The sequence below is a fragment of the Oryctolagus cuniculus genome, chromosome 17 (assembly GCF_051225735.1).
Source record: "Oryctolagus cuniculus isolate XC-2025 breed Fujian yellow rabbit chromosome 17, ASM5122573v1, whole genome shotgun sequence".
Lineage (NCBI taxonomy): Eukaryota > Metazoa > Chordata > Mammalia > Lagomorpha > Leporidae > Oryctolagus > Oryctolagus cuniculus.
Window position 1 is genome coordinate 12,120,059 of NC_142883.1, and position 25,567 is coordinate 12,145,625.

Consider the following 25,567-nt stretch of genomic DNA (forward strand, 5'->3'; position numbering starts at 1 on the left):
ATGAGGCAGCTCAGCAGATGGGGTACTTGGGCTGGGGCTAGGGATGGAATACAAGAGAGGGAATGACATTCTCAAGAAGGATTGGGCAACAGACCTGGAAAGAAGGGGCTGCCCCTCAACCCAGACAAACTAGTTTTCTCAGTATGCAACAAACCCCCAATCTGAGGCCAGAGGACCCCACCAGCAATCACTCTGCTTGGCACCCCCTTTCCCTCCCCCTCCCCAGGTTTGCTATGATGTAGAAGCAGCCTGGGACTCAACTTCCTAAGGGAGGGTGTCGCTCCCCCTCTTCGTGGAGGAACGACACATGACCCTGCGCTGTTCTTTCGTCTGCTCGGCCCTCCCCGGGTTTGCTGCTGGTTCTTCCCGGGTTGGCTACTATCCCTTCCACCTCCGTGGAAGGGCAGTTCCCCCTGGCCACATTCCCCACTTCCGCAGGGGAGCGGCACACCGCCGGCCGGCTTTCTCGGGGGCTGCACGGGTGTTCCTTCAGCTAGATGTTCCCCTTAGATGTTCCCTCATGCATGCCGTCTCTCTCCTCCTTTATAGTCCTCCTCCGCCAATCCTAACTCGGCTGCCCACACGCCGAGTACGCTGCTCTCCTCCAATCAGTAGCAAGTCCTACAGTTTATTGGTTGAACTGGAGGCAGCTGTGCGGAAGCTGTTTACTTCTCTCCCAGCGCCATATTGTGGGAGAGCAGATGCATAGAATAAGTCTTAATTCCAGTAACTCAGTCCAGTCCGGGCTGCTCCCCACAGAGGGAATGTCACTTCTAGAGTCCTGGCATTATAAACCCTAGGCAAAACTTCAAAGCAGGTGAAGTTTGCCTTAAGCATCTTCCAGTCTCCTTGTTTGCACTATCCAAATTTTTTCTTGCCTCTTTGCCACACACCTCCAGATGTCCCAGTCTTCTGAGCACCACTACCCTGCAGCACCCCACTAGTGTGGGGAGCAACTTGGACTAGACTGTTACTCGAATTAAGACTTATTCTATGCATCTGCTCTCCCACAATATGGTGCTGGGAGAGGGGTAAGCAGCTTCTACGCAGCTGCCTCTCGCCAACTTGAGTGATGACCTGCAGGAGCTGATCCTGCTCCTGATTGGAGGAGAGCAGCGTACTCGGCTTGTGGGTAGCAGAGTTGGGATTGGTGGAAGAGGACTATAAAGGAGGAGAGAGACAACATGCACCAGGAACACCTGAGGAACACCTGAGCAGCCCCTGAGAGCCGGCCGGGGCGGTGTGCCGCTCCCCCGCGGAAGTGGGGAAAGTGGCAGGGGGAACCGCCCTTCCACGGAGGTGGAAGGGTCGGTAGCCAACCCGGGAAGAACCAGCAGCAAACCCGGGGAGGGCCGAGCAGACGAAAGAACAGCGCAGGGTCCTGTGTCGTTCCTCCACGAAGAGGGGGAGCGACATAATGGTGCCGTGACTCGGATATGAAACCTAGGCAGGGTTTAGTGTCGTTCCTCCGCGAAGAGGGGGAGCGACACACTAGGAGGCTACCTGCCTGCAGCGGCCCTCCTCCCTCTCCTTGCATTCCCCTTCCATGCACCAGAACTCCCATTTCTCCACTGTAATGGACTTGAGCTTGATGAAAGCAATTTAATTACAAACAACTTCATAATATGGTGGCTACAAGGGCTATTTTCCTTTCGAGCTAAACATGGTTCAGATCTTTCCTTGTAGAGAAACTTCCCTGGTTCTTCAGCACACTCAGTCTTCTGACTGGAGGTAGCAGGCAGATAATCAGGTAGCAGCAGTTATGTCACTGGTCATGCCTTTCTCCACCTGCTAACTTGCCTGGCAGGAACCTTTCCAGGGGCGTGCCTTGGCTTTTTTTTTTTTTTTTTTTTCCTGTACATCTCCTCTTAGCACAGTGACAGAGCAAAGAGGACCAAGCAAAGGGATAAACAAAAGAATATTTGGAAGTATATTTTCTTCTTAAAAAGGTCGTTTGTTCTTTTTAGTATATACAGTACCTTTATCCATTTACATCTTAAAAGTGCATTTAAGTTTCCTACTCAACCATTCATTTTACTGTATACATTTTTTTCCATTTTGAATTTTTAAGTGCTTTCATGAGCACCTACTCAAGGCAAATTCATTAAATAAAACTAAAATAAAGACAACTTGGCTCAGCCCAAATTCTACTTAAACGATACTTTAAGCTGTGCAAACAATAGATTGCAGGTATAGTGGTGCAGTGTTTCGAGTGGAAGCATTGTGACAGACTGTAACAAGTGGGCATTTTGGAAGAGCTTCCACACCTCCAAACTGTGGATCTCCTTATCTCCTGTCAGCCTTCTGATGTGAGTTCCTCAAACTATTGGCTCATAGGTCCTGGCAAAACTTGTTTCGTTTCCTATTAGAAATGTTTCCACCTCATTAGGTGATCTTGAAAGTCAGTCCCTGCTTCTCTAGGTGAGAGGTAAAACCTTTATTAGACCTCTGGTTAAACTCCTTGTGAACCTGAAACCTTACTGCTCTCAGGAGTAACAATGGGACTGGAGACTCTGGGCTGGGAGTGTAGTTGATCCTCCCTACATCACTAAATAGACTTGGTTTAGTGCTGTGTACAAATCATGCCAGACTCTGCACTTACGGCCCAAGTTGCTACATCATCCGGGTCTCCTGATGTCAAGCTCTTTAACAGACTCCCTGATCTCAAAGACCACGGCCAACGGCAGAATTGTGCAACGTGGGAATCAGTCTTCATGAGCCATTGCTCATCTGGTGCAGCAGTGCATCTACAGAGCAGGGCCATAGTACACAACTTGAAAACACACACTGACAGGGTGACTGAAAAACACCCATTTCAAACTCTCACAACACAGGTGTTAGGTTTTTTCTTGTGTGTGTGTGTGTGTGTGTGTGTTTGGACAGGCAGAGTTAGACAGTGAGAGAGAGAGACAGAGAGAAAGGTCTTCCTTCTGTTGGTTCACCCCCCAGATGGCCGCTACAGCCAGCGCACTGTGCCAATCCAAAGCCAAGAGCCAGGTGCTTCCTCCTGGTCTCCCATGCGGGTGCAGGGCCCAAGCACTTGGGCCATCCTCCACTGCCTTCCTGGGCCACAGCAGAGAGCTAGCCTGGAAGAGGGGCAACCGGGACAGAACTGGAGCCCCAACCAGGACTAGAACCAGGGGTGCCGGTGCCACAGGCGGAGGATTAGCCTAGTGAGCCGCAGCGCCGCCAGGTGTTAGGTATTCCAGCTGCCTTTCCTGGCTTCTGAAATACTTTTTCTTGGTTCTCTTCCTATCTCTCTTGGCCAAGTTTCTCTGCTGTTGTCCAGGTCTATTTCCTCCACTTTCCCACAAGCCTTGAATGTTTTCAATTCTCATTCTCTTCCCCATATGTGGAAGATTTTATCTTCACTGTTAGTATCCATTAATATCCACACTCAGATCCTCAAAACTTTATTTTCAACAGAGAAGTAGAGTGTTCTTTTGAACTCTAGTCCTATATTTCCACTGACTTAAGTGGCATTAACACCTAAATGTCCTGTGGCACAACAAGCCATTCCTCTGAGTCTCTGAGTCAGTCTCTCTCTCCCTCTCTCTCTCTCTCTCTCACACACACACAATCAAATTTCTCCAATGCTACTGCCTTAGCTTCTATAGTCCTGGCATTACTTACCCTAGGCACAACTTCTCTTATAATCTGTCTTTAGGAGAACTCCAATTTACCTTCCAATCTCACTGTCACAGTGAGCCCCCAGGCCTGGAACAAGATAGATACTCAAAAAATCTTAATGGAATAAATGAATCAAGTTGAAGATAGTTGACTTTATGGGAAAATTCCATACAGATAATCCTTTGTAATTTTTAGATATGGAAACTTACAAAGAAATCAAGTGGTTTTATAACTTATCAGAAAGGTTATAGTCATAAAATTTTCAAGTCACTAAGTTCCATTTTGTCAGTATCAATCCGAAATGATGAGACTGCAAAGAGCAGTGAGAACTGTTAACAATAATTAAAATTTTCATGAGAAGATTTACTCTACAACTCTTAGTCCTTGCATTGAAAGATTTTATTTTTAAGGAACATCAACATTATGGCAATAGATGGTGATATTCTATTGTATGTCACTAGAAATGGTTATTTAGGTGAGAGTGCAAGACTCCATTTCCATGTTTCATGCACAGCCTGAAACAACACACAGTCAGGACTGACTGGGTGGCCAGGGGATTGGAACATGATGTAACTCTTCAACTCATGGGTTTTGCCTAATGATAATTTCGAAGTAATTCTTGAATAACTGGGAGCAAAAAGTCTTCAACCCTCACACTTCACTTCTCTTGCTGCACAAGCCAATAATAAAACCAAATCTAGAACTATTATATAATTTGCCTAATAAGTGAAGATAACATTTATATATCAAAAAACTTTTCAGGAAATATTTGGTAAACATTGCATACATTCAATGGTGTCTTTGCAAATTACCAAAATAAATTTGGTCCCAATTGATGCTAAGGACCTAAGGTTTGTTTTGTTAATAAATACTAAGAGTAAACTTGAATGAATCAGCTGTTTGTTTAATTTTAACATTTTTTAAAATTGTGCTGCTAGAAATTCCCTTGTTCTGAGATACTGGGACTAGCTAGACTGTTGGTTCCCTTTAAACAGATAGTCTGCATCACAGAGCAACAATATGAGGGATGTACATCCCCAGACCAAAGCTGTACTGCAACTGTCCCCTCCAAAAAATCAGTCCAGATCCAGGCCACATGATCCAGCCACTTTCATTCTCAGAGGATCCCATTAACTCAAATATCACTATTCCTTTCATGCCCTGACTTCACACCTGAGCAAACCAAATGAAAATGTCCCAGGAAGACAGCACACACTTTCAAGCTCTGAAAGTCTAGTTGAGCATCGTTTCCCTCTCAGTTCTTGTGATCATTCTCCACCTCCCAGAATACCAATATATAAAAGTACTAGAGAGGCTGAGAAATACTTTAAAATAGTTATTAAAACAAGTAAAAAATCTGTCATTGAATGCTAACATTTATTTCAACTGAAAAACATTATGTCAGTTTTCACAATAACGCACTAATTCCAATATTTGGGGGCTCAATTCAACCAATTTTATAATCTAAAAATTTCTACTTAATGACAATTTTCAAATATTTTCTATACTCAAATTGTAAACTAAAATAAGAGTAGTCTATTATTTTCATGTAATACCTTGCTCTCCTAATCAAATAGGAGTTTAAGGTCTCCCTAACATCAATTTCTGTCATTTTTGTCATGAAAAATGCTCAGGTGTTAAACATCTCTCATATCATGCAACTAGGCATGATTCCAATTAGTCCAGAATGGAAGACAAAATGACAGTTTAATAAGCTTCAATTTGCCAGCTCTTTGAACATTTGATGATATCATCATTTTGCCAATCATTTCTTACACTTTGGCTTCAACCTCTCTGTCATAAAAAAATTACTTCAGATATACAAATGGAGACATCAGGGTTGTGTCTTACACAACTGATTGAGTCAGAAATCCAAAAATGACTTTTCTAAGACCTCAAAGGAGTCAGTCATCCAATATTTCCTCAAAGATAATTTCTGCCAACTTTCTAAGTCATTTCATTGAGGTAGAAGTGAAGAGAAGGAAGAATAATACACTAAAACTAACTAAAGGATTTATTCCTTTTGTCAACTGAATTGACATTCAGTATGGGGAATAATGATTCAATCTGGAGTATTTATTTTTTACACTTTCATCTTAAAATTTTTATTTAAAAAAAGTACCTCTAGAACCAAACTACAAACTGTGTCAGAAAAATCTAATAGAAACTCATTTTTAATTGTTCCTTATATTTCTATGAAAAATAGGTTTGGAATTATTAAATCATCATTGACCTAATTCCTAGAAGATTTTGAATAGTGTTTGTAATGCAGAAGGATCTTTATTTGGGTTCCTTTAGGTAAAAAATTAGTGTTGAACTCTTTGAGATTTAAAAATTCATGTCAGAGAAGCAATGGATTATATGTAATATCCCAAATGACTGTGTGAATATAACAGACCACTCAGAATAAACCGTCTGTGCCAGCACTAAATGAAAATTCCCACACAGTTTTTTAAAGACTAGTAGCCCCACTGACCTAAAAGTTTGGTGGATTCTTACGCTGGGCATGCTTTGTTATTTCAGTAATAATGGGAAAACCAAAAGTGATCCCATTTCAAAGCATACTCATTTTTCCATTCTAAAAATTCTGCAATGTATGAGAAGAAATTATATTCCAAAGAAAATATTTAGAAATGCATATTTCTTCAGAGTTTCATTTTCCTCCGAAGAGACACATAGACATGGCTTATGGCTGTGGAGAAAGGTTGGAACTACTGGCTAAACTTAATTTGGGTTTAAACAGCCCAAGTAATGAGGAATTTTAAATCCAGTAATGGAATGACAATCCAAAATTGAAAATATAATAGATTTATGCAAATAAATGAAACTCAGAGACAATGTGCTCATCTGTAGGCAGGCAGACGAGACAGGGACTTTGCCATGAGTTCTAGCAACCCTGCTGGTCACATCACCTTGGGTAGTTACGCTTTGATGAATCCTTCTCACTGATAAAATGATAATCTCCGGAAAGGTAAGAAGGTGAGAGCAGAGTTTCCAGACAGAAAATGTTCTACCATCGTAGGTACTGAAGAATTACCTGAGATCCACAACACAAAGGTCCTAGCAGGGAGCTTACTTAGCACTTGGGAAGCATGCTGCTAGGGCTGACCATCCACAAACGGAAAAATTCAGTGTTGTTTTTATGGTGCTGCTTACTGAAACTGGAAATCAAGCAGCATTAATTATGGTTTCACAGCAACATCAAGTGTCACTGGAAGAAATGCAAATTGCTATTGCTGTGAAAATCTCAGTGCAGGGAACAAAGACTGTCAGTGTCACTCTCCCGTGCTGGGCAAAGACTCACACGTGATCCTGCTCCTTTTTGCCATGTCCAGACTTTCCAAAACATGTAACTCTTTATTAGAAGAGGCTATAATATAAAGAAAGAGCACTGCTTTGCCAGTTCTGTGATCTTGGGCAAGATAATGGCATTGAATCATAGGGTCCTTATCTGTAAATTGAAAATAATTTGATGTGGTCATCCATTTAGATTACTTAATCTGACTATTTTATTGTCAGATTCTTGGAATCTAACATGACTAAATGCCGCATGTCTGGCAGAATATTCTGTATACAGAATATTCTCGTGGTTTCTTGCAATTCTCCCAGTTTTCACCACTGTGGAGTGATCACATTATACTTTCTATTTAAAGTATATCCTGCATTTAATTACCTCTTCTTGAAGAGAATTTTAACATTTTTAAAGAAATCTATTAGGTATAATGAGAACAAAAGACAGATTTTAATGCAATTATTATTAGTTGACATGAAGTTAATAATTCAAACAGAATGCTTCATGTTATTATTTAGAAGGTTTGTCTTTAAAAGGAATACTCTTTATCTAAAAGTGGACCACATGCCATAGAATGTGGTTTCCATGGTAACTGCCACATTTAAAAACTATGCACAGGACTAAAGATACACTGTATAATACTTCTGCAAGTGGATCATTCTTAGAGAAATCAATTTTCTTGTCTCAGCCTGTATTTTTGTTTCTTAAACAATGTAATTTTCTCCATATTAAGGACCAAGTGGAAGTATTTATAATTATAGATGTATATGTTATTTTTGTGAAAATAATTACAAGATCTTAAAATTATAATGGATAAAGAAAGCTTGTGACTTACAAAAAACGTGAGCTTCAATTAAATGACATTCTCCTATATTTTTCTTAATTAAGTAAATAAGAAAGAGTATTCTCATAAATATTAATTTTATTGCTTTATAAATAGTATAAATATATTATTAAATTCATATATAATATCAGACACACACTAATGAATACTAATACTAGAAAATGGATACTAATATAACAAGATCATTGAATCAGTGCTTCAGTGTCAAAATATGAGAAGTTTTGCCACCTCTATGTGGAAAATTCTGTATGATCTATACATTTGGTGTCAGAAAAATACAGTGTTTCCTCCACAGAGTTACCTAAATGGCCTAATTAGGAAAACTTCTATTTATATTTTAATGTTTACAGAAAGTTCTTGGGCTATCTTGAATACAGCACTTAGATCATCCTTTAAAAGTTCATCTAAAGAAAATTAAAAATTGTATTGCTTGATTTTTCCAGAAGTTCACTGATAAAGTTTTTTATAAAGTGAAACATTAAAAATGTCCAACAATCTTCTAATGCCTGACATTAAATTTTGTACGTTGCAGAAAAACCCACTCAGCATTTAAAACACAACTTAATTCCATTCCGCTCTCTACCTAACGCAAATAACTCAGAATATCAGGGATCAGGGTAATGATAATTATCTTTTTTTTTTTTTTTTTTTTTTTGACAGGCAGAGTTAGACAGTGAGAGAGAGAGACAGAGAGAAAGGTCTTCCTTCCGTTGGTTCACCCCCAAAATGGCTGCTACGGCCGACGCACTGTGCCGATCCAAACCCAGGAGCCAGGGCCCAAGCACTTGGGCCATCCTCCATTGCCTTCCCGGGCCACAGCAGGGAGCTGGACTGGAAGAGGAGCAACTGGGACAGAATCCGGCGCCCCAACCAGGACTAGAACCCAGGCTGCAGGCAGTGCAGGCAGAGGATTAGCCAAGTGAGCCGCAGCGCCGGCTGGTAATGATAATGATCAACATGCAGTGTAGACACAGCTGGAGTATAGGAGTTGCTCTGCTGTGCCTGTGTGTGTCACCAGGGAGAGGAGGGGAGGAGACACAGGACAGCATTAGCAACAATGTCTCACTAGGCTGGAGGGGGTGGGGGCGGGGATATTAGCTACAGAGTTTGGTTTTTCCCAGTTACCAGTACAACGGGATCCAAATAAATAAAAAGAAGCACACAAAGGTTAATGATGATGAAATACTATTTTGGTTATGAAGGCAGAACAGGAACAAGTATCTTTTACTCCTAGGCTTCATTTCTTATTAGAGTTTATCATAGTATAAATTCAAAGGAGAAGAGAATCCAATATAAGCAAGAGAGCAACACACTAGGAAATTATTATTAGGACATTAACTTCTCAACTGTTCATAATCTTAGCTACACTTCTGAGTTTCACTTCCCACAGAACTTTTGTAAGAATTCCTGGCATAGTGATAAAAGATAGTACTGAACTTGGTGGGCTTGTTATTTAACATACACATGCTTATGACTCATAATCTGCAAAACAGGATCTTCTCAGGGCAGCTTTGCCGTTTTATTTGAGAATAATGATGTCCTTAATAAATTCAAATGAAATTTTGGCCCACTCAAATAAAATCTGCTAATTACATCTTCTGAGAGCACTTTAAGAGTCTAAGGTTTTGCCATCAGATTGTATGTCCAAATGTTTTAACATACACAGAATATTATCAGTTATATTGGTCAATGTCCTTTATATTAAGTCCCATATCATAAATTACCCTCAGACTGAGAACTAGGAAAATAAAGCTGTTATGATTTTTTTCATGACATAGTCAGAATCACCCAATTCACCATGTTGCCCTCTTTGCTGTGGCTTCCAGCAAGCTTGGAGCTACAACTTGCCTGCAACTATCATAATGTTTTAAGCATAGATTTTCTAGTGTGGCTAATATAATTTATTGCTTAGTTATTTTTGGCACATATTTATTACAAAATGACACTTTATATCCTTTCTTATTTGGCATATAAAGAAATAAAAACCAAATGGTTTCAAAAGAAAACCCAAAGACCTTGTACAAAGATATAACAATAAAGTGAAGGCTATATATATATTGTTAAATTTCCATTTTGGATAATCTTTGATGGATGATAAGCAATGCTTCATCTATTACCTACCATCTGCATCAAGTTTATATTTATTTTTTGTCCGTATTTTCAACATCATGGAAGGTAATGTTATTGAGTTATAATTTTAAAAACTAAAATTGTCTTTATAAATAGGAAAACTTTTAAGTAGAAGAGAGAAAGAAGAGAACTACTGGAAATTCTAAATTTCAAAATCAAAGATAAGCTCAACTTCTTAATGTGAATAAATAGGGCAAAATCGAGAAGATCTGTCTATTTAATATGTAAAAATTGCTCATATTAGAATCATGATTCTCACTTTAGGGAATCAAAGACAACTAGATGTCAATGTTCTGCAAGACCTGGTGTGTGATACACAAAAGCCAAGTTTAGTACATTTGTAAACATCACTGATACCGCCTAGGAGGACACAGTACTTTATTTTTATGATGCTGATGGTGGGTCATGGTGGCTGATGGTTACCCTGACTCCTTTGTCTATACAGCAACAGATCACATAGCTGTCCTAAGATGGTGACACTATCTCTGGGGTGGATCACCAAGGCTGTCTCTAATGGTTTCTACAGTATTCATAACACATCACTCACTCAGGCAAAAAACGTAAAAGACCAAGCAATTCCTAAATGGTGCAAGGTCCTAAAACACAACTACGTGACCAAGGAAACTAGGTTCTATTTTTCTTCCAATTCAACAAGATAAACTGCAGAAATTCTTTCAATATATTTTTACTGTTCAATAGCAAAATGAGAATTACATATACAATGATCATGTTAGAAGAAACTTCCTAGGATGGTATTTATAAATTTTCATTACAATGAAAATTTGACTGAATCAGTCAAATCATTCTCTAAAATAATTTCAATAACAGGGACTAGTAAATGATAAATATTGAACATGAGGTTATAAATTTCCATATGCCTTGATTTCTATTGAACTGGATGCTTTTCTTGAACACTGTGACCTTAGGTCAGACAGAAAATTTTTCATATTACATTTTTCAAATGTAATATGCATTTCCACACGTAAGTATCACAGCACAATATATCCTGCCACTGAATCAAAGTATTATGAAAAGATATAATACATAGAATAACGAGTCAACTATACCAAATAAAATGAGGAAAATGATTAATTGCCCTTAGTTATATATCATCATTTTTCTGTAAAATAGAAATCAATAGAATAACTAGGCTGTAATAATTATAAAACATTTTGACCAAACGGAGTTCCTAGTTAGTACGATTCACCTTAACACAGGTAACTATAATAATTACTTTCTTATTAGCATACACTGTTTAATATATTTAGGAGCCAAAAACAGATTTTTAGAACACTGTCATTTAAGCATCCGACGGAAGAAAAGCAGCAAACAAAGCCATGCTACCCAAAAACGATCTTGCACTGGCCCTCTTTTGGTTTAGTATTTCAAATAGTCCTTTTTACAAAATGGCCTCCACTGCTGACCAAAGCAGCCAAAGAGTAACTGAAAACCAAATCTCTGAAACTCAAATCAAAAATTACACAATCTAATATTTAAGATACATGAGTTTGTTCTGCACCAATCTACAATACACTGATGTGATAACAAGATCTATTTTGAAAAGCATGCCTACTTTATTTTTTTGAAATTCGTGAATACAATCCAGCACCTAAAAGATATTATATACTAGGTTGTTTAGAACACAATTATGAATATAAATAACTTAAAATTTTAAGGCTTACCTGAAGGAGTTTTGGAATTAACATCCACAATGAGTAACCACAGATAAATACAAATTATTAGCATTTGACACACCTAAGATTTTTTATAGAAATGAACGATGTAAGTTTTAAAAAACTATATTCTCTAAAAACAACTAAGTACAATACATGCAAAATTTGTTATGACCAAGATGCATTGAGCCTGTTTCCATTGCTTACTGGCATTCCCATGACAGCAATTCCAATTATTCAAACGCTCCAAGAAAGACACAAAATATGAGAAATACACCTCAATATCCTAAACTACAGCATTTGAAGAAGTCATATAGCCTCATATGCAATATTTCAATAAGAGGAAATTCAATTAATGACCTCATTATACTCTCTCTGTGGCTTAATTAAATGGGATAGTTATAAAATTTTCCTTTTGTTATGATTGGATGAACCGCACCCTAAATGGCAGATTCGACATATGCAAAAGCACAAAGATTTCCTCTAAATTTGGCCTCTACTTGTGTCAGCTGTCTACAACAGTCCCCAAATCATAGGAAATTATGTAAATTAATGTATTTTATTGTATCCATTATTTAATTCTACTTTGCAAACAGATCCTATACTGACTCAGACCCTGTATCTCTTACCATAGGAAGACAATGGTAGGGTTTCACATCATGTTTGAAGGAGATTATAAGTTTGTAAATGTTCCTAAAAAATTTTACGGCTAACAATCAAAAGATGAGCATATATATTTTGTAAAGGCTCTAATGAGGTTGATGGCAAAAGTATAATACATATTGATTTTACTGGAACCACCTGACTGTTCTGGTGCCATGGTTACTACAATGTCTACCTTTTCAGTGAGCAACCCACCATAAAAGAAATTGAAAATATTTTCCTATAAATTATTGACCAAAAAAAAAAAAAACAACACCTGCTCGGAGCATATTCCTACTGTACCAGTAATTTTCTGAAAATAAAAGACAACTCAAGGTCAAATGAAAAATAACCAACAACTCCTGTTCTCTGCCTGACCGCCTCCCGCTCTCCACTCAAAAAATCCACATCTTATTTAAGTAGTAGCATTTTTATGTTTAGATAATTGTAAAATTATCTAAACATAGAGAAATACAGATGATTTATTTTGTTTTTGAAAATGATATTATATTTGGAGGAAGGATAACTAAGAAAAGAAGCTTATGTGGTGTGGTTAATATGGCCAGACTTCAATGAGAAACGAGGTATGCAGACCTAGTATATGATATGGTTCCATTAGAAAAGAAAATTATCTTGTCATTATTATCAATTGCTCTTAAATTTTTCTTTAATAAAATTTCACAGCAATCTCAAGAGGATACACCAAAGGCCCTTGATTATATATACCCTAAAGAATGTATTGTACCACAAAGATACATACCCAATAAGATTTTTTTCATCTGAATTTTATAAAGATAATTTTCCATGCTGACAGTGCACATTTCATCCATAAGTTTGAAGAGTCAAATGCTACCACAGCTGGGGGTTATTCTGCCAAATGGCTTCCAACAGGGACTACAGAGATGGAGGCTAGGAGGCATGTGTATGTGCATGCAGGAGAAAGCACAGAGCTGATGGGAAATAGTCCTTCTCTGGTCTCATTGTTATCAATTACCAACTGAGTGATCTAATAAAATAGATGGTCTAATGACAAACAGCAACACTAGGAAGGAAAAGCAAATATTAAAACAGCTGCTTGATTACCTACAGAGATTAAAACAAAAAGAAAGGAGACAGGCTGATATATTTCATAGGGATTTTCTGAGGCTGAGGGGAGGGGTAAGGGGTAGATACCTTAAAAAAAATCCATCATGAAAGGAACTGAGACAAGATTATAAAAAAGGGGCCAAGTTATAGCGCGCCATGGGATTTTTAATCTGGTTACCTGTGGTTTCTGTAGTTAAAGCCTTATTCATCCCCAAAACGGGGGGTGGGGGGTGGGGAAAACAAAAAAAATCACATTTTTATGTCAGTTTTGCAAATGATCAAACAGCGTGCATCAATAAGAATAAGAAGAAGACATTAAACGCTGATGACTTTTTAAAGATAGAACCCCATTTTATCAAATATTATTGATAATTACCTGTGCATCTCGTTTCTTGAACTCTTGAATTTGATTTTCGTGCTCCATATTGGCAGCGCGAAGCTGTTTTTCCAGGTTTTCAATTTCCCGTTCATGGTCTCGGACTAGGCTACCCCTCTCTGCGTTATGCTGCTGTAATAGGTGCGTCTTCTCCTGTTCATGCTCCAGCTTCAGCTCTACTATCTGATTGGACAATGAGGAGGACAGTTCATCAACAGAACATCCTTGTCGTCATGACAACTCATGTACAGCTTAATTTTTCTCTAATTTGTCCAAGTTGAAAATTTTATTTTTGCGTCATTGTTACCTCACCCTTGAAATATTCTCATTTGGTGGAAGGGAGATTTTATCCAAATCTCCTAATATTCAAGACAGTTGGGCATATTCAATAAATCCTTGTGCAATCTGTTGACACAAATGTCTGAACTTGAAAAAAAATATATGTGGAAGGCTAGGTATTTCCTCCCCAAGAATTCGAGTATCACTGATCAGCAATGGTTGTAAATGGTTAACAGTCAGTACGCTTTGCTTTCTGCTTAAATATATACACGTAAAAAGCAGCAATTAAATCGGTCAGTTTTCTTTATGATTTTCAAATAAAAGATTTGAGCTAAATACGCATCTGGATTATTGTATATACAGTTGTCTTTTTAAAAATAAAATGATAAATTTCAAAGCTCTATTATCTCGTTGTCAGCTACGGTATACCAACATAAACAGATGTTATGTCTTCCAGAAGGGCACCTGCTGTGCTGCAAGCTTGCGCCATGATTTCATAAAAAGCATTCTATTCTCAGGATCCTTTCCCAGTCCACTCCACACTGGAGACTGTGACCTTGGCCAGTCTTAGCCTCTCCCTGCTAGACTGAATGGCAGCCCGAGACCAAGGGCCTGGTTGCCGCAGCTTTGATACTAATCCTCCCAGACTGTGCACAATGGCACCCTACCTGGCCTGCAAACTATAGCCAGCTAGGCTGTCTTTGAAGCAGGTGATGAATAGGGGACTGCAGGAAGCCAGCTTCCCCAGTGAACTCCAGGCCACACAGCTGCTAAGAACAGTCACTTGGATTTTTCTTCAGTTTTGGTGGATTTCAGGGGGAAAAACTGCTGTTATCTAGAATATGTTATGTTATTTTCGGCGTGAGAATCCATCTTCAAAAAAAGCTAACAGTAGGCGCCTGTTCCAAATCGATCTTGTTTCGTGCAATGAATCATCAGACTACCTTATCTTAAAGCTATAGCATGCATTTCTCCAGGCATGCACGCTGCACTAAATTTCACAAGTGATTTTCTTATTAAATTTGGATTTTCTCACCCCCAACTGAAAATCAAGAATCAAAACACATTTTGAGTTTGCTTTAAAACATAGGTTTCAACATGTTTTCTTAGTATGATTTTTCTTATGCAAAACCAACAATAAATTTTTAACAACAAATGTAGTATGCTATTTAGAAGAATGAAAAGTATGCTAACTCTTGAACATACACACTTATTAGAACAAACTAAATATTATGGAAAATAGATTTTGCATGAGAACAAAAATGTGTAACAGTGAATTTATGTTTATTTAAAATGTAGGGATTTCCCCCCTGTATTATACTACCCTTGGCAATATATAGAAAAAATAGTATAAAAACTTTCTAAAATATACACAACACTAAGTAGCTTTTAAAATTTTTCTTTGATTATTTAAATAAATGTGTATTTTTATTCTGTGATTCACACAACTATGTCAATCCCAACAGAAGAAAAAATTGAAAATGTTATCGATATTACAGCATTTTTTTTCAGGCAGCCAAATACATGAATTATTAAGTTGGAATACTTTTAGTTCTTGGACATTTTTTTAAATAAATATTTATTTTTATTTATTTTTATTTGGCAGTTAGTGAGGGAGAGAGACAGCGAGAAAGGTCTTCCTTCCGTTGGTTCACCCCCCAAATGGCTGCTACGGCCGGAGCTATGCCAATCCGAAGCCAGGAGCCAGGTGCTTCTTCCTGGTCTCCCATGCGGGTGCAGGGCCCAAGCACTTGGGTCATCTTCCTCTGCCTTCCTGGGCCACAGTAGAGAGCTAGAGTGGAAGAGGAGCAACCAGGACTAGAACCTGGCACCCATATGGGACTGGTGCCACAGGCGGAGGATTAACCAAGTGAGCCACGGCGCCTGCCCCCTGGACATGTTATTAATTCTAGCTGGTATTATATTATCAAGAATCATTATAATAAAATTATAAACTAGTCAAAATCAGCCAAGTATGTAACATACTGAAGGGAAGGAGATGAAGCAGGAAGTTCTACTGAGATCAGAAGAGTCTCAGAAAAACTGAAAGGAGAAGTGCGACTTAAAATCAGTAGAAAGCAAAATGCTTTACATTATTCCATGGGAAAGTAGCAAGACCATAGAACTGGGCAGAGAATTGCAAAGTTTTCCTCCAAGAAAACACACATACACACTAGAACTAGCCGGAGGTTAGCAGGATGCTGGCTTGTTCCAGGCTCTAGTAATAATACCTTATGTAGTAACTTTTTTTTTGAGATTTATTTTTATTTATTTGAAAAGCATATATAGAGAGAAGGAGCGGTGAGAAAAAGAGATCTTCCATTCACTGGTTCACTCCCCAAGTGGCCACAATGACTAGGGCTAGACCAGGACAAAGCCAAGAGTCAGGAGCCAGGAGCTTCTTCCAGGTCTCCCACATGAGTGCAAGGGCCCAGTTATTTGAACCATCCTCTGCTGCTTTCCCAGGCACATCAGCACAAAGCTACATCAGAAGTGGAGCAGCCAGGACTCAAATCAGCCAGTACCCATATGGAAGGCGGGCACTGCAGGCAGAGTCATAGCCTTCTATGCCACAGTGCCCACCTGTGTGTAGTAACTTTTTAAAATTTTTTTAGAGCTGGTTCTGTGGTCCCTGCAGTGCCAGCATCCCAATATGGGCACTGGTTTGAGACCTGGTTGCTCCTCTTTTGATCCAGCTCTCTGCTGTGGTCTGAGAAAGCAGTAGAAGATGGCCCAAGTCCTTGGGCCCCTGCACCTGTGCAGGGGACCCAGAAGAAGCTCCTGGCTTTGGACTGGCACAGCTGTGGCCATTGTGGCCATTTGCAGAGTGAACCAGAGGACAGAAGCTCGCTCGCTCTCTCTCTCTCTCTCTGATGCTGCCTTTTAAAAAGATTTATTTATTGACTTGAGAGGCAGAGATACAGACAGAGGGAGAGACAGAAAGAAAGGTCTTCCATCCACTGGTTCACTACACAAGTGGCTGCAATGGCGGGAGCAGGGCTGATCCAAAGCCAGGAGCTTCTTCCAGGTGTCCCACATAGGTGCAGGGGCCCAAGCACTTGGACTATCTTCTGCTGCTTTCCCAAACCATAGCAGAGAGCTGCATCAAAAAAGGAACAACTAGGACACGAACTGGTGCCCATATGGGATGCTGGCAATGCTGGCTTCAGGCAGAGGCCACAGTGCTAGATTGTCGGTAGTAACTTTTTTTTTTTTTGGACAGGCAGAGTGGACAGTGAGAGAGAGAGAGAGAGAGGAAGGTCTTCCTTTGCCATTTGTTCACCCTCCAATGGCCGCCGCGGCCAGCGCGCTGCGGCCGGCGCACCACGCTGATCCAAAGCCAGGAGCCAGGTGCTTCTCCTGGTCTCCCATGGGGTGCAGGGCCCAAGCACGTGGGCCATCCTTCACTGCACTCCTGGGCCACAGCAGAGAGCTGGCCTGGAAGAGGGGCAACCGGGACAGAATCCGGCGCCCCGACCGGGACTAGAACCTGGTGTGCCGGCGCCACTAGGCGGAGGATTAGCCTAGTGAGCCACAGCGCCGGCCTGGTAGTAACTTTCTAAAATGAGTCATTTGAAAAGTTCAGTGATACTTCCCATGTTCAAAATTTAGCTTATTCATCTTCAAAAATCTGGGAAAAAATGAAATAGTAATAATGGAATTTCAAGCCTAAAGATAGATGTTCATAAATTATTTTTAGTTTGTTATGCTTCTAGAGCCTGTTGCTAAATGATTCCCAAGGCTGCTGTAGCCTTTTAGAATGAAGTAGCTCAAGCACCTCTTCTCAGTTCAATACCATGTGGCTAACTTCTCAATGTTATGCGCCCTTTCTGGTCTTGCCTACATTTCCTCACTGTCAGCACTCTCTGGTCAGGGTTCTCTCTCTCTCTCTCTCTCTTTTTTTTTTTTTTTTATTTGACAGGTAGAGTTAGAGAGAGAGAGAGAGAGAGAGGTCTTCCTTCCGTTGGTTCACTCCCCAGATGGCTGCTACAGCCGGAGCTGAGCCAATCCGAAGCCAGGAGCCAGGTGCTTCCTCCCAGTCTCCCATGCGGGTGCAGGGCCCAAGCACTTGGGCCATCCTCCACTGCCTTCCTGGGCCACAGCAGAGAGCTGGGCTGGAAGAGGAGCAGCCAGGACTAGAACCGGTGCCCATATGGGATGCCAGCACCACAGGTGGAGGATTAACCAAGTGAGTCATGGCACCAGCCCCTAGGGTTCTCTTTTAATACAGCTAGATCTGTGTTGAAATTCAAGGTTCTACTTTTCTCTAGGTTCTTCCACATAAGTAAATGTTAAAAGACTTCCTTTGAGTCTTATAATTTGGCCCTTTACTTCTGAGTACATCTGAAAGATAAACATGAAGTACTATATCAACCACACTTTGGACTACTAGATAATTTTGGTTGGTCAACAATAATGTTTACCTGGGTCAACAGTGACCAAGGTGGTAAATTATGGAACATACAGAAGATGTAAAACCAGATAGCACCTGCATGGATGAATACTGAATGGTCAACGGGAGTCCAGATCCATAATATATGCTAAAGAGAGAAGAAGATGCACTCCACCAGGGATCCTGCTTAGTTAAGGCTGGCTAAAGAGTGCCCTAAACACAAGAATACTTCAAAAAGTCTGAGGAAATGGAACTTAGAAATAAGTTTATTTTGGCACAAAAATATCTGGAAATACTGCATAGTTTTTTCATTATATGTGTTTCCATGAACTTTTTGAAGATCTTGTCATACAGAGGGGAGGACTTCAAGTTTCCTATTGCAAAAGTATTGAGCTGTGGACTTGGTATAGATACCAGCTTTGTACCCATATCTGCCAGTGACAATGGATGTGAATAGTCCCAATGTGCAAGCCTCTGATAGCATAGAGTAGCTCCTTGAGATACTGGGCTTGATTGCATGGTGGTTGGTTTGGCTGAGAAGGCAGCTTTATTGTCTAGGAACTACTATGCTGACCTGCATGAAATTTCCATTTTTATAGGTTAAAATGAGATGAATAAGGGTCCTGTTCTACCAACTGTTTTCCCCTAACAAATTCTGAACTTGAAGTTTAACAGTAAAGTTTCAATGTTCTGAAATCATAGCCCTCTATCACAGACTAAAACACATCATAGTGTGATGATGGTGTCTCCATTCCAACTTAACCTTCATGTAGGTGGCCAAGTGACAGGAGACATTCCAGGCCCTGAGAAAGACCAAGATGGAGCCACCAGATATCCAAGTCGCTCCGGGCACAGGAATATTTATTTGAAATCCTGGCAACAATATCACAGTGAAATCAATGTGAACAAATATGACTTGAAAACCTTGTAATAACTGTATAAAGAGACGAAGGGGATGGACACAGTCACTACCTGTCAGAACACAGCATGGAAGGTGAATAGTTCTCATGAATACAATTCAATACAAGAAACTTCCATACCAGAAACAAAAACGAGAGAAGTGACAGAATGCACAACACACTGAAAAACGAGAATTATGGTACAAAATACTAATTAAAACAACTTCAAAGGTAACCAAACTACCAAATCTATTCTACAAGCATTGGTGTGGAATGAGTTAAAGATAAGCAGTAGGGAGGCCCTCCCTATTTTCTGGCTAGGCAGGAGGAAGAGCAGAAGCCTACAGTTGGAAACCCTAGGGGCAGATCTGTCCTACAACTCATTGATGACTGCTGTGATGTTAAGAAAATAGAAATATGAAAGTTTAAGGGTTTGGAGAGACTTAGAGGATGCCTAGTACAAAGCTCCTCTTACTCCAGTACCCTGACACCAGTCACCCAGCTTCTGCAGCAATGACTTTAGCTAGAGAGGAATATCTGCAATCCAAGGCAAGCGGTATCTCAAACTGGACATCCTGGTCCTGGAACTTCTTGGGAAAAATAGCAGGGGAAACTGGAAATTGTGAAATGAATGGAAACAAAACATTATGAAAAACATTTGCTGGCAGCAAACAGAAAGGAATAAGTGATATCTTGGCCCTAAATTTCAAAAGGTGGTCGGTAAGTGAAAGAGAGATTCTGACCTGGCGGGCTAAGATCCACTACTTGCCCACACACCCCAGAGGCAGAACTGCTGAGTAGACATAATGCAGTGACATATTTACTAATGTGCAGTTTAAGAGAAAAACAGACTGAAGATGTATTATTCACATTCCCCTCTTCTGCCTGGATGAGGGAAAAAGAAGGTAACCATACAGACAAAAGTGGCTTCAGGGGAGAGAATAAAACTGGAAAAGTGAAAAACAGGGCTGATGCTCTCTGATAGAATACAGAATTTAAAGCTCCCCCCAAAAATGCACAAATCAAAAATCCTTTAGTACATACAGCAAATCCAGGTGTAAAGCATGAATACAATGTCAAGAGACACAGCAGACACCAAGATTTTAAAAAACAAAATTACTTTCTCCAGTAAAGCACTCCTACTTCATCCCTATAATAATCTCAAGTACAGAAAAGTACATACAACACCAAATACCTGCGGCCCGAACCGAAACTCAGAGTGAGACAGACTGAAAAGCAAAAAAGGACTCAAGGAGAATTCATGACTATTATGCAGTATAAATAGTAGATTTAGACACAGCTGCCCCTTTAAGCCCATGCAAGATGAGGGGAAAATGTGTCTGGACAATTATAAAAAACTGCATCAAGGGGCTGGCATCGTGATGTACCAGCTCCTGCAATGCGGGTATCCCACATGGGCTGCTCCACTCCTGACCCAAGTCCCTGCTAATACCCCAGGAAAAGTAGCAGAAGATGGTCCAAGTGTCTGAGCTTTCTAGGTCTCCTGGCTTCAGTCTGGCCCAGCCCTGGCCATTGTAGCCCTCTGGGGAATGAAGCAATGGATGGAAGATTCCTTTCTCCCTCCCTCCCACCCTATCTCTCTCTCTCTCTTTCTTTCTCTCTCTCTCTCTCTGTAACTCTTGCAAGTAAAGAAATCTTTAACATGAACAGGAAAAAGAGAACTTGGGGAGGGGCCGGTGTTGCAACACAATGGGTTAAGCTGCCACCTGTGACGCTTGGCTCCCATATGAGCACCAGCTTGAGTCCTGGCTGCTCTACTTCTGATCCAGCTCCTTGGTAATGTGCTTGGGAAAGCAGTGGTAATAATGTAAAAAAGTCTGCATTGACGTTATTTAAATTTCCAGGACTTCAAGTTCTTTAGAGATTGATGAAATAGCTGGTGTCATCATTTTCAAGAGTATTGAACTTGATGGAGCTTTTATTGAAAAATAAAGTTTGTATGTTTTTCCTTTTGTTATTATTTAACAATTGTTTATTATTTAATAATTACTTATTATTATATTTTAAAATATATTTTATTATTATATTTATTTATTTGAGAGACAGAGTCACAGACTGAGAGAGGGAGAGAGAGAGAGAGAGAGAGAGAGAGGACTTTCGTCCATCAGCCCACTCCCCAAATGGCCACAACAGCCCGAGCTGAACAAATCCAAAGTCAGGAGCCAGGATTCTTTTCTGGGTCTTCCACATGGGCACAGAGGCCCAAGCACTTGGGTCATCCTTCATTGCTCTCTCAGGCCACAAGCAGAGAGCTAGATCAGAAAAGGAGAAGCCGGGACATAAACCGGTATCCATATGGGATGCCGGTGCTGCAGGCAGAGGCTTAACCCCTACTCCACAATGACAGCCCCTGTGTTTTTCCTTTTAATTACAATTTTTCCACAAACTGTTGGAAATCTGTGTGTGTGTGTATGTGCGCACATGTGTGGATATAGATATAGATATAGATACAGATATAGACATATTATACTGTATGCTCAGAAAAGCTGATTCCAGTAAAGGAAAAAGAATGGCCTACAATACTGTAAGTTCAAAAATGGAAAACTCAACAACTATAGTACCCTAACCACTCTTGAAAAAAAATTGAGGATAAAATATTCGAGCAACAAAGAGATAACTAGAGAAAACTCTTAGTCCCAAAATATAATGGGACAACAGGTTCAGGGAAAGAAAGGAGGACTACAGAATTTTATGCCCAGACAAGCTATTCTTCCACAAATATGACAGCCCAAGGTGACTTTCAAGCGTGCAAAAATCCAATGAATATAACTACATGACCTTCCTGAAAAAGCTACTTAATGCTGAAATTTTAGTAGTCAATACTGAGATCAAAACAAAGAACGCAAGTTGTGCTAAAAGTTGTAGTGGTGAACACATAATCGACTGATATTAAAAAAAAAAAAAAAACTGTGCCTACGTAACTGAGGATTATGGTTTTAAAACAGAATGGAAGGAGCCAGCGCTGTGATGTAGCGGGTAAAGGCACTGCCTGCAGTGCCGGCATCCCTTATGGGCGTCAATTCAAATGCTGGCTGCTCCTCTTCTGATCCAGCTCTCTGCTGTGACCTGGGAAAGCAGTAGAAGATGGCCCAAGTGCTTGGGCCCCTGCACCTGTGTAGAGACCTGGAGGAAGCTCCTGGCTCCTGGTTTTGGATTTGTGCAGTTCCAGCTGTTGAAGCCTTCTGAGTGAACCATCGGATGGAAGACCTCTCTCTCTACCTCTCTACCTCTGCCTCTCTGTAACTCTGACTTTCAAATAAATAAATAAATCTTTAAAAAAAAAAAAAAAAAAAAGAACAGAATGGAATAGGTCCCAGCACCTGTGGCAGAGCAGGTTAAGCCTCCACCCGTGGTGCATGCATCCCGCATGAGTGCCAGTTTGTGTCCCAGCTGCTCCTCTTCCAGTCCAGCTCTCTGCTAATGGCCTGGCCCCTGAACCCACATCGAAGACCTGGAAAAAGCTCCTGACTCCTGGCTTCAGATCCTCCCAGCTCTGGCCACTGCAGCTATTTGGAGAGTGAAACAGCGGATGGGAGATCTCTTTCTTTCTTCCCTCTGTCTGTAACTCTGCCTCTCAAATAAATCTAAAAAAAAAAAAAAAAAAGAACAGAATAGAAATGTTACAAGCCTCCATGTTGTATAAATAATACTATAATTAACAAATAGAGTTATGGGAGAGAGTAGAAGGAAGTGTCAAAAAGTTAATTTTGTTTTTTTTTTAGTAGGGAATAGCTAAGGCCTTCAATATTAAATCATAAATTTAAAAATTATGCTAACCTCAACATATTTTTAATCTTTATTTCCTAACATTATAAGAAATCATCTCATATAAGAAAACAATATTGTTCTAAACTTCAGAAATAGCGCTATTTCTCTTGCTTCTCCAACTAAATCAACAAAAATTAAATATTTTAATAATATTAGCCATTACAATAATGGTATTTTTCCATAGGGCTTTCTAGGTAATACTTCCATATCATCTCACACCCTATTCAAGAGCTCTCTATGGGGAACTCTTGTTTCTTTACCTAGCTGATAAAACTCATGACATTAACAGTCACATTAAGAAATAGGTGCATGGGGCCGGCGCTGTGGTGCAGTAGGTTAATCCTCTACCTGTGGCACCGGCATCCCAAATGGGTGCTGGTTCTAGTCCCAGCTGCTCCACTTCCAGTCCAGCTCTCTGCTATGGCCTGGGAAAGCAGTAGAAGATGGCCCAAGTCCTTGAGCTCCTGCATGCCACCGGGGAGACCAAGAAGAAACTCCTGGCTCCTGGCTTCAGTTTGGCGCAGCTCCAGCCGTTGCGCCCATTGGGGAGTGAATGAACCAATGGAAGGAAGACCTTTCTTTCTGTCTCTCCTCACTGTCTGTAACTCTACCTCTCAAATAAAATAAATAAAATCTTAAAAATAAATAAATCAAAATAAAATCAGCAGCTTTAATAAGAAAAAAAAAGAAATAGGTACATTGGGTCCTGATATTTTCCATTTAATGAGATATAAACTTAACATCATCAGGTTATGCCTCTGAGACATCTGCGTTTGCAGTACAGCACACCTGAAATATCAAAAAAATTACTAAGTTCCCCAGAGTTCCAAAATTTAGCTCTAGTGGGACAGAGTCTACTATCAGATTAGTTCAGTTTCACTATACTAATTTGATATCCTTACTAAAAGACTTTTCAATATTTTAGTTATTTACTGTAAAATGTGCTTTTGGACATCTCATTGTATGAGGACTATAGACTACCTTAAAAATAAACTTAAGACCATCCACAATCTACTCTGAGTCTTCAAAGTCAGTGAAAACACGTTTAGCACAGAAAATACCACATATGGGTCTGACTTGTGACCCCTGAATATCTAAATAGACACATTAGCAAAGAATACTGGAAAACAGGCTGTGTGTCAAGTGCAGAAACAGAATGCATCATCTGTGGGGTCACGTGGCTCCAGTTTTAGTTATGTGCTAGGAGAAAAAGAGCCATCCACAAAGTGTGTCACTCAATAGTGCAGTTTAGCCATACAATCCTATTGCCATGATAACCACAACTGGAGATGGTACAAGTGCCGGCCAGGACATACTACTACTTAATTTCTTCTCCTCTCCGTCAACCATTAACAGCCAGGGAGAAATGCCTGCTGAAGCTCTCCAAGCTGAGACACGCTGACAGCTTAGGCTGACACAGGAAGCACGTGCTGGAAGCACCCTCTGCGGCTATCGGTCCCATGTAACACTTCAGAATACATGCCGGGCACCTGTGGGTGATGAGTGTCAACAGTCACCCCGAGCTTCTAAAATATTTTGAAAAATTACCTTCTTCTTTCTGTGGGTCTATCTGCCCTATCACAACCAAAATTCAGGAAGGACTCAAATAGTCAAATGATTCAGGATTTTTTTGTGTGGTTTAATGATGTCAACTCAAGCCACACAAATTAAGAAAGTTAATTAACTGAGAATTCCACCTTGCACGTGGAGTTCAAACTTTGGGGGAAAAATATGTCTTAACTGTATATTTTAATTTCTTTCACCTTATGTCTTTATCTAAGACACATTATTTTCTTGATGAAATCTGTATCTCTCTTAATCTAGTTCACAATGCTGTGGAATAAATCGGAAATATAAACATTATCCAAGTTTGCCAGCTAGTATTGAATTTAGAAGGATTAACAAGAGAACCAGGTTCTAGATTCCTCCTTGCTTATCACAGTGCTTCATAGCTATGGAACACAGTGACATTCAGGAATAAAAAAAATGAACTGGAAGGAGTCGGAACAGCTAATTCATTCTCCTCTTCGCCAAAGGGATTCATCTACCTGCACAGTCTCTGTCTTTCCTGCGGCTTGAAGAGAAGGCAGGCCTTGCTGCTATCTAAGGTGCGTTCCTCTATTTGTACACTGGATTCCACTCCCCTCTCACCAAATTAAGCCCATTAATATTTTCTTCTCCATTGGATCATTCTCATCAACAAACATGTTTTTACTGTATCTTACTTTAAAAAAAAATGTTCCTTGGTTCCACTCCCTTCTTTTCTGCTCCCTTTTTTAATTTAAATATATTTTTAAATGTTTCATTTATTTATTTGAAAAGTAGTCACATACACAGACAAGAACGACTTCCGGTACATCTGTTCACTCCCCAAATGTCTGCAAAAGCCAGGGCTGATCCCAGGTGAAGCTGAGAGCTAGGAACTCAATCCCATGTGGGTGGCAGGAACCTAAGCACTTGAGCCACCATTTGCTGCCTCTCAAGGTATATATTAGGAAGAATCTGGAAATGGGAACAGAAAGGAGCCAGGATGC

The 25,567-nt window shown here is 40.0% G+C and overlaps 1 protein-coding gene across 37 annotated transcripts in view; it reads right to left on the minus strand.

Moving 5' to 3' along the window:
• The window catches only part of CEP112 (centrosomal protein 112), a 519,374-nt gene that overhangs the window by 267,540 nt on the left and 226,267 nt on the right, over nt 1-25,567 (minus strand). For all 37 annotated transcript variants that reach the window (XM_089316743.1, XM_089316736.1, XM_089316738.1 and 34 more), the window contains one exon: nt 13,674-13,856. In XM_089316743.1, the coding sequence (XP_089172869.1) occupies nt 13,674-13,856 (183 nt within the window). The remainder of the gene's footprint in view (nt 1-13,673; nt 13,857-25,567) is intronic.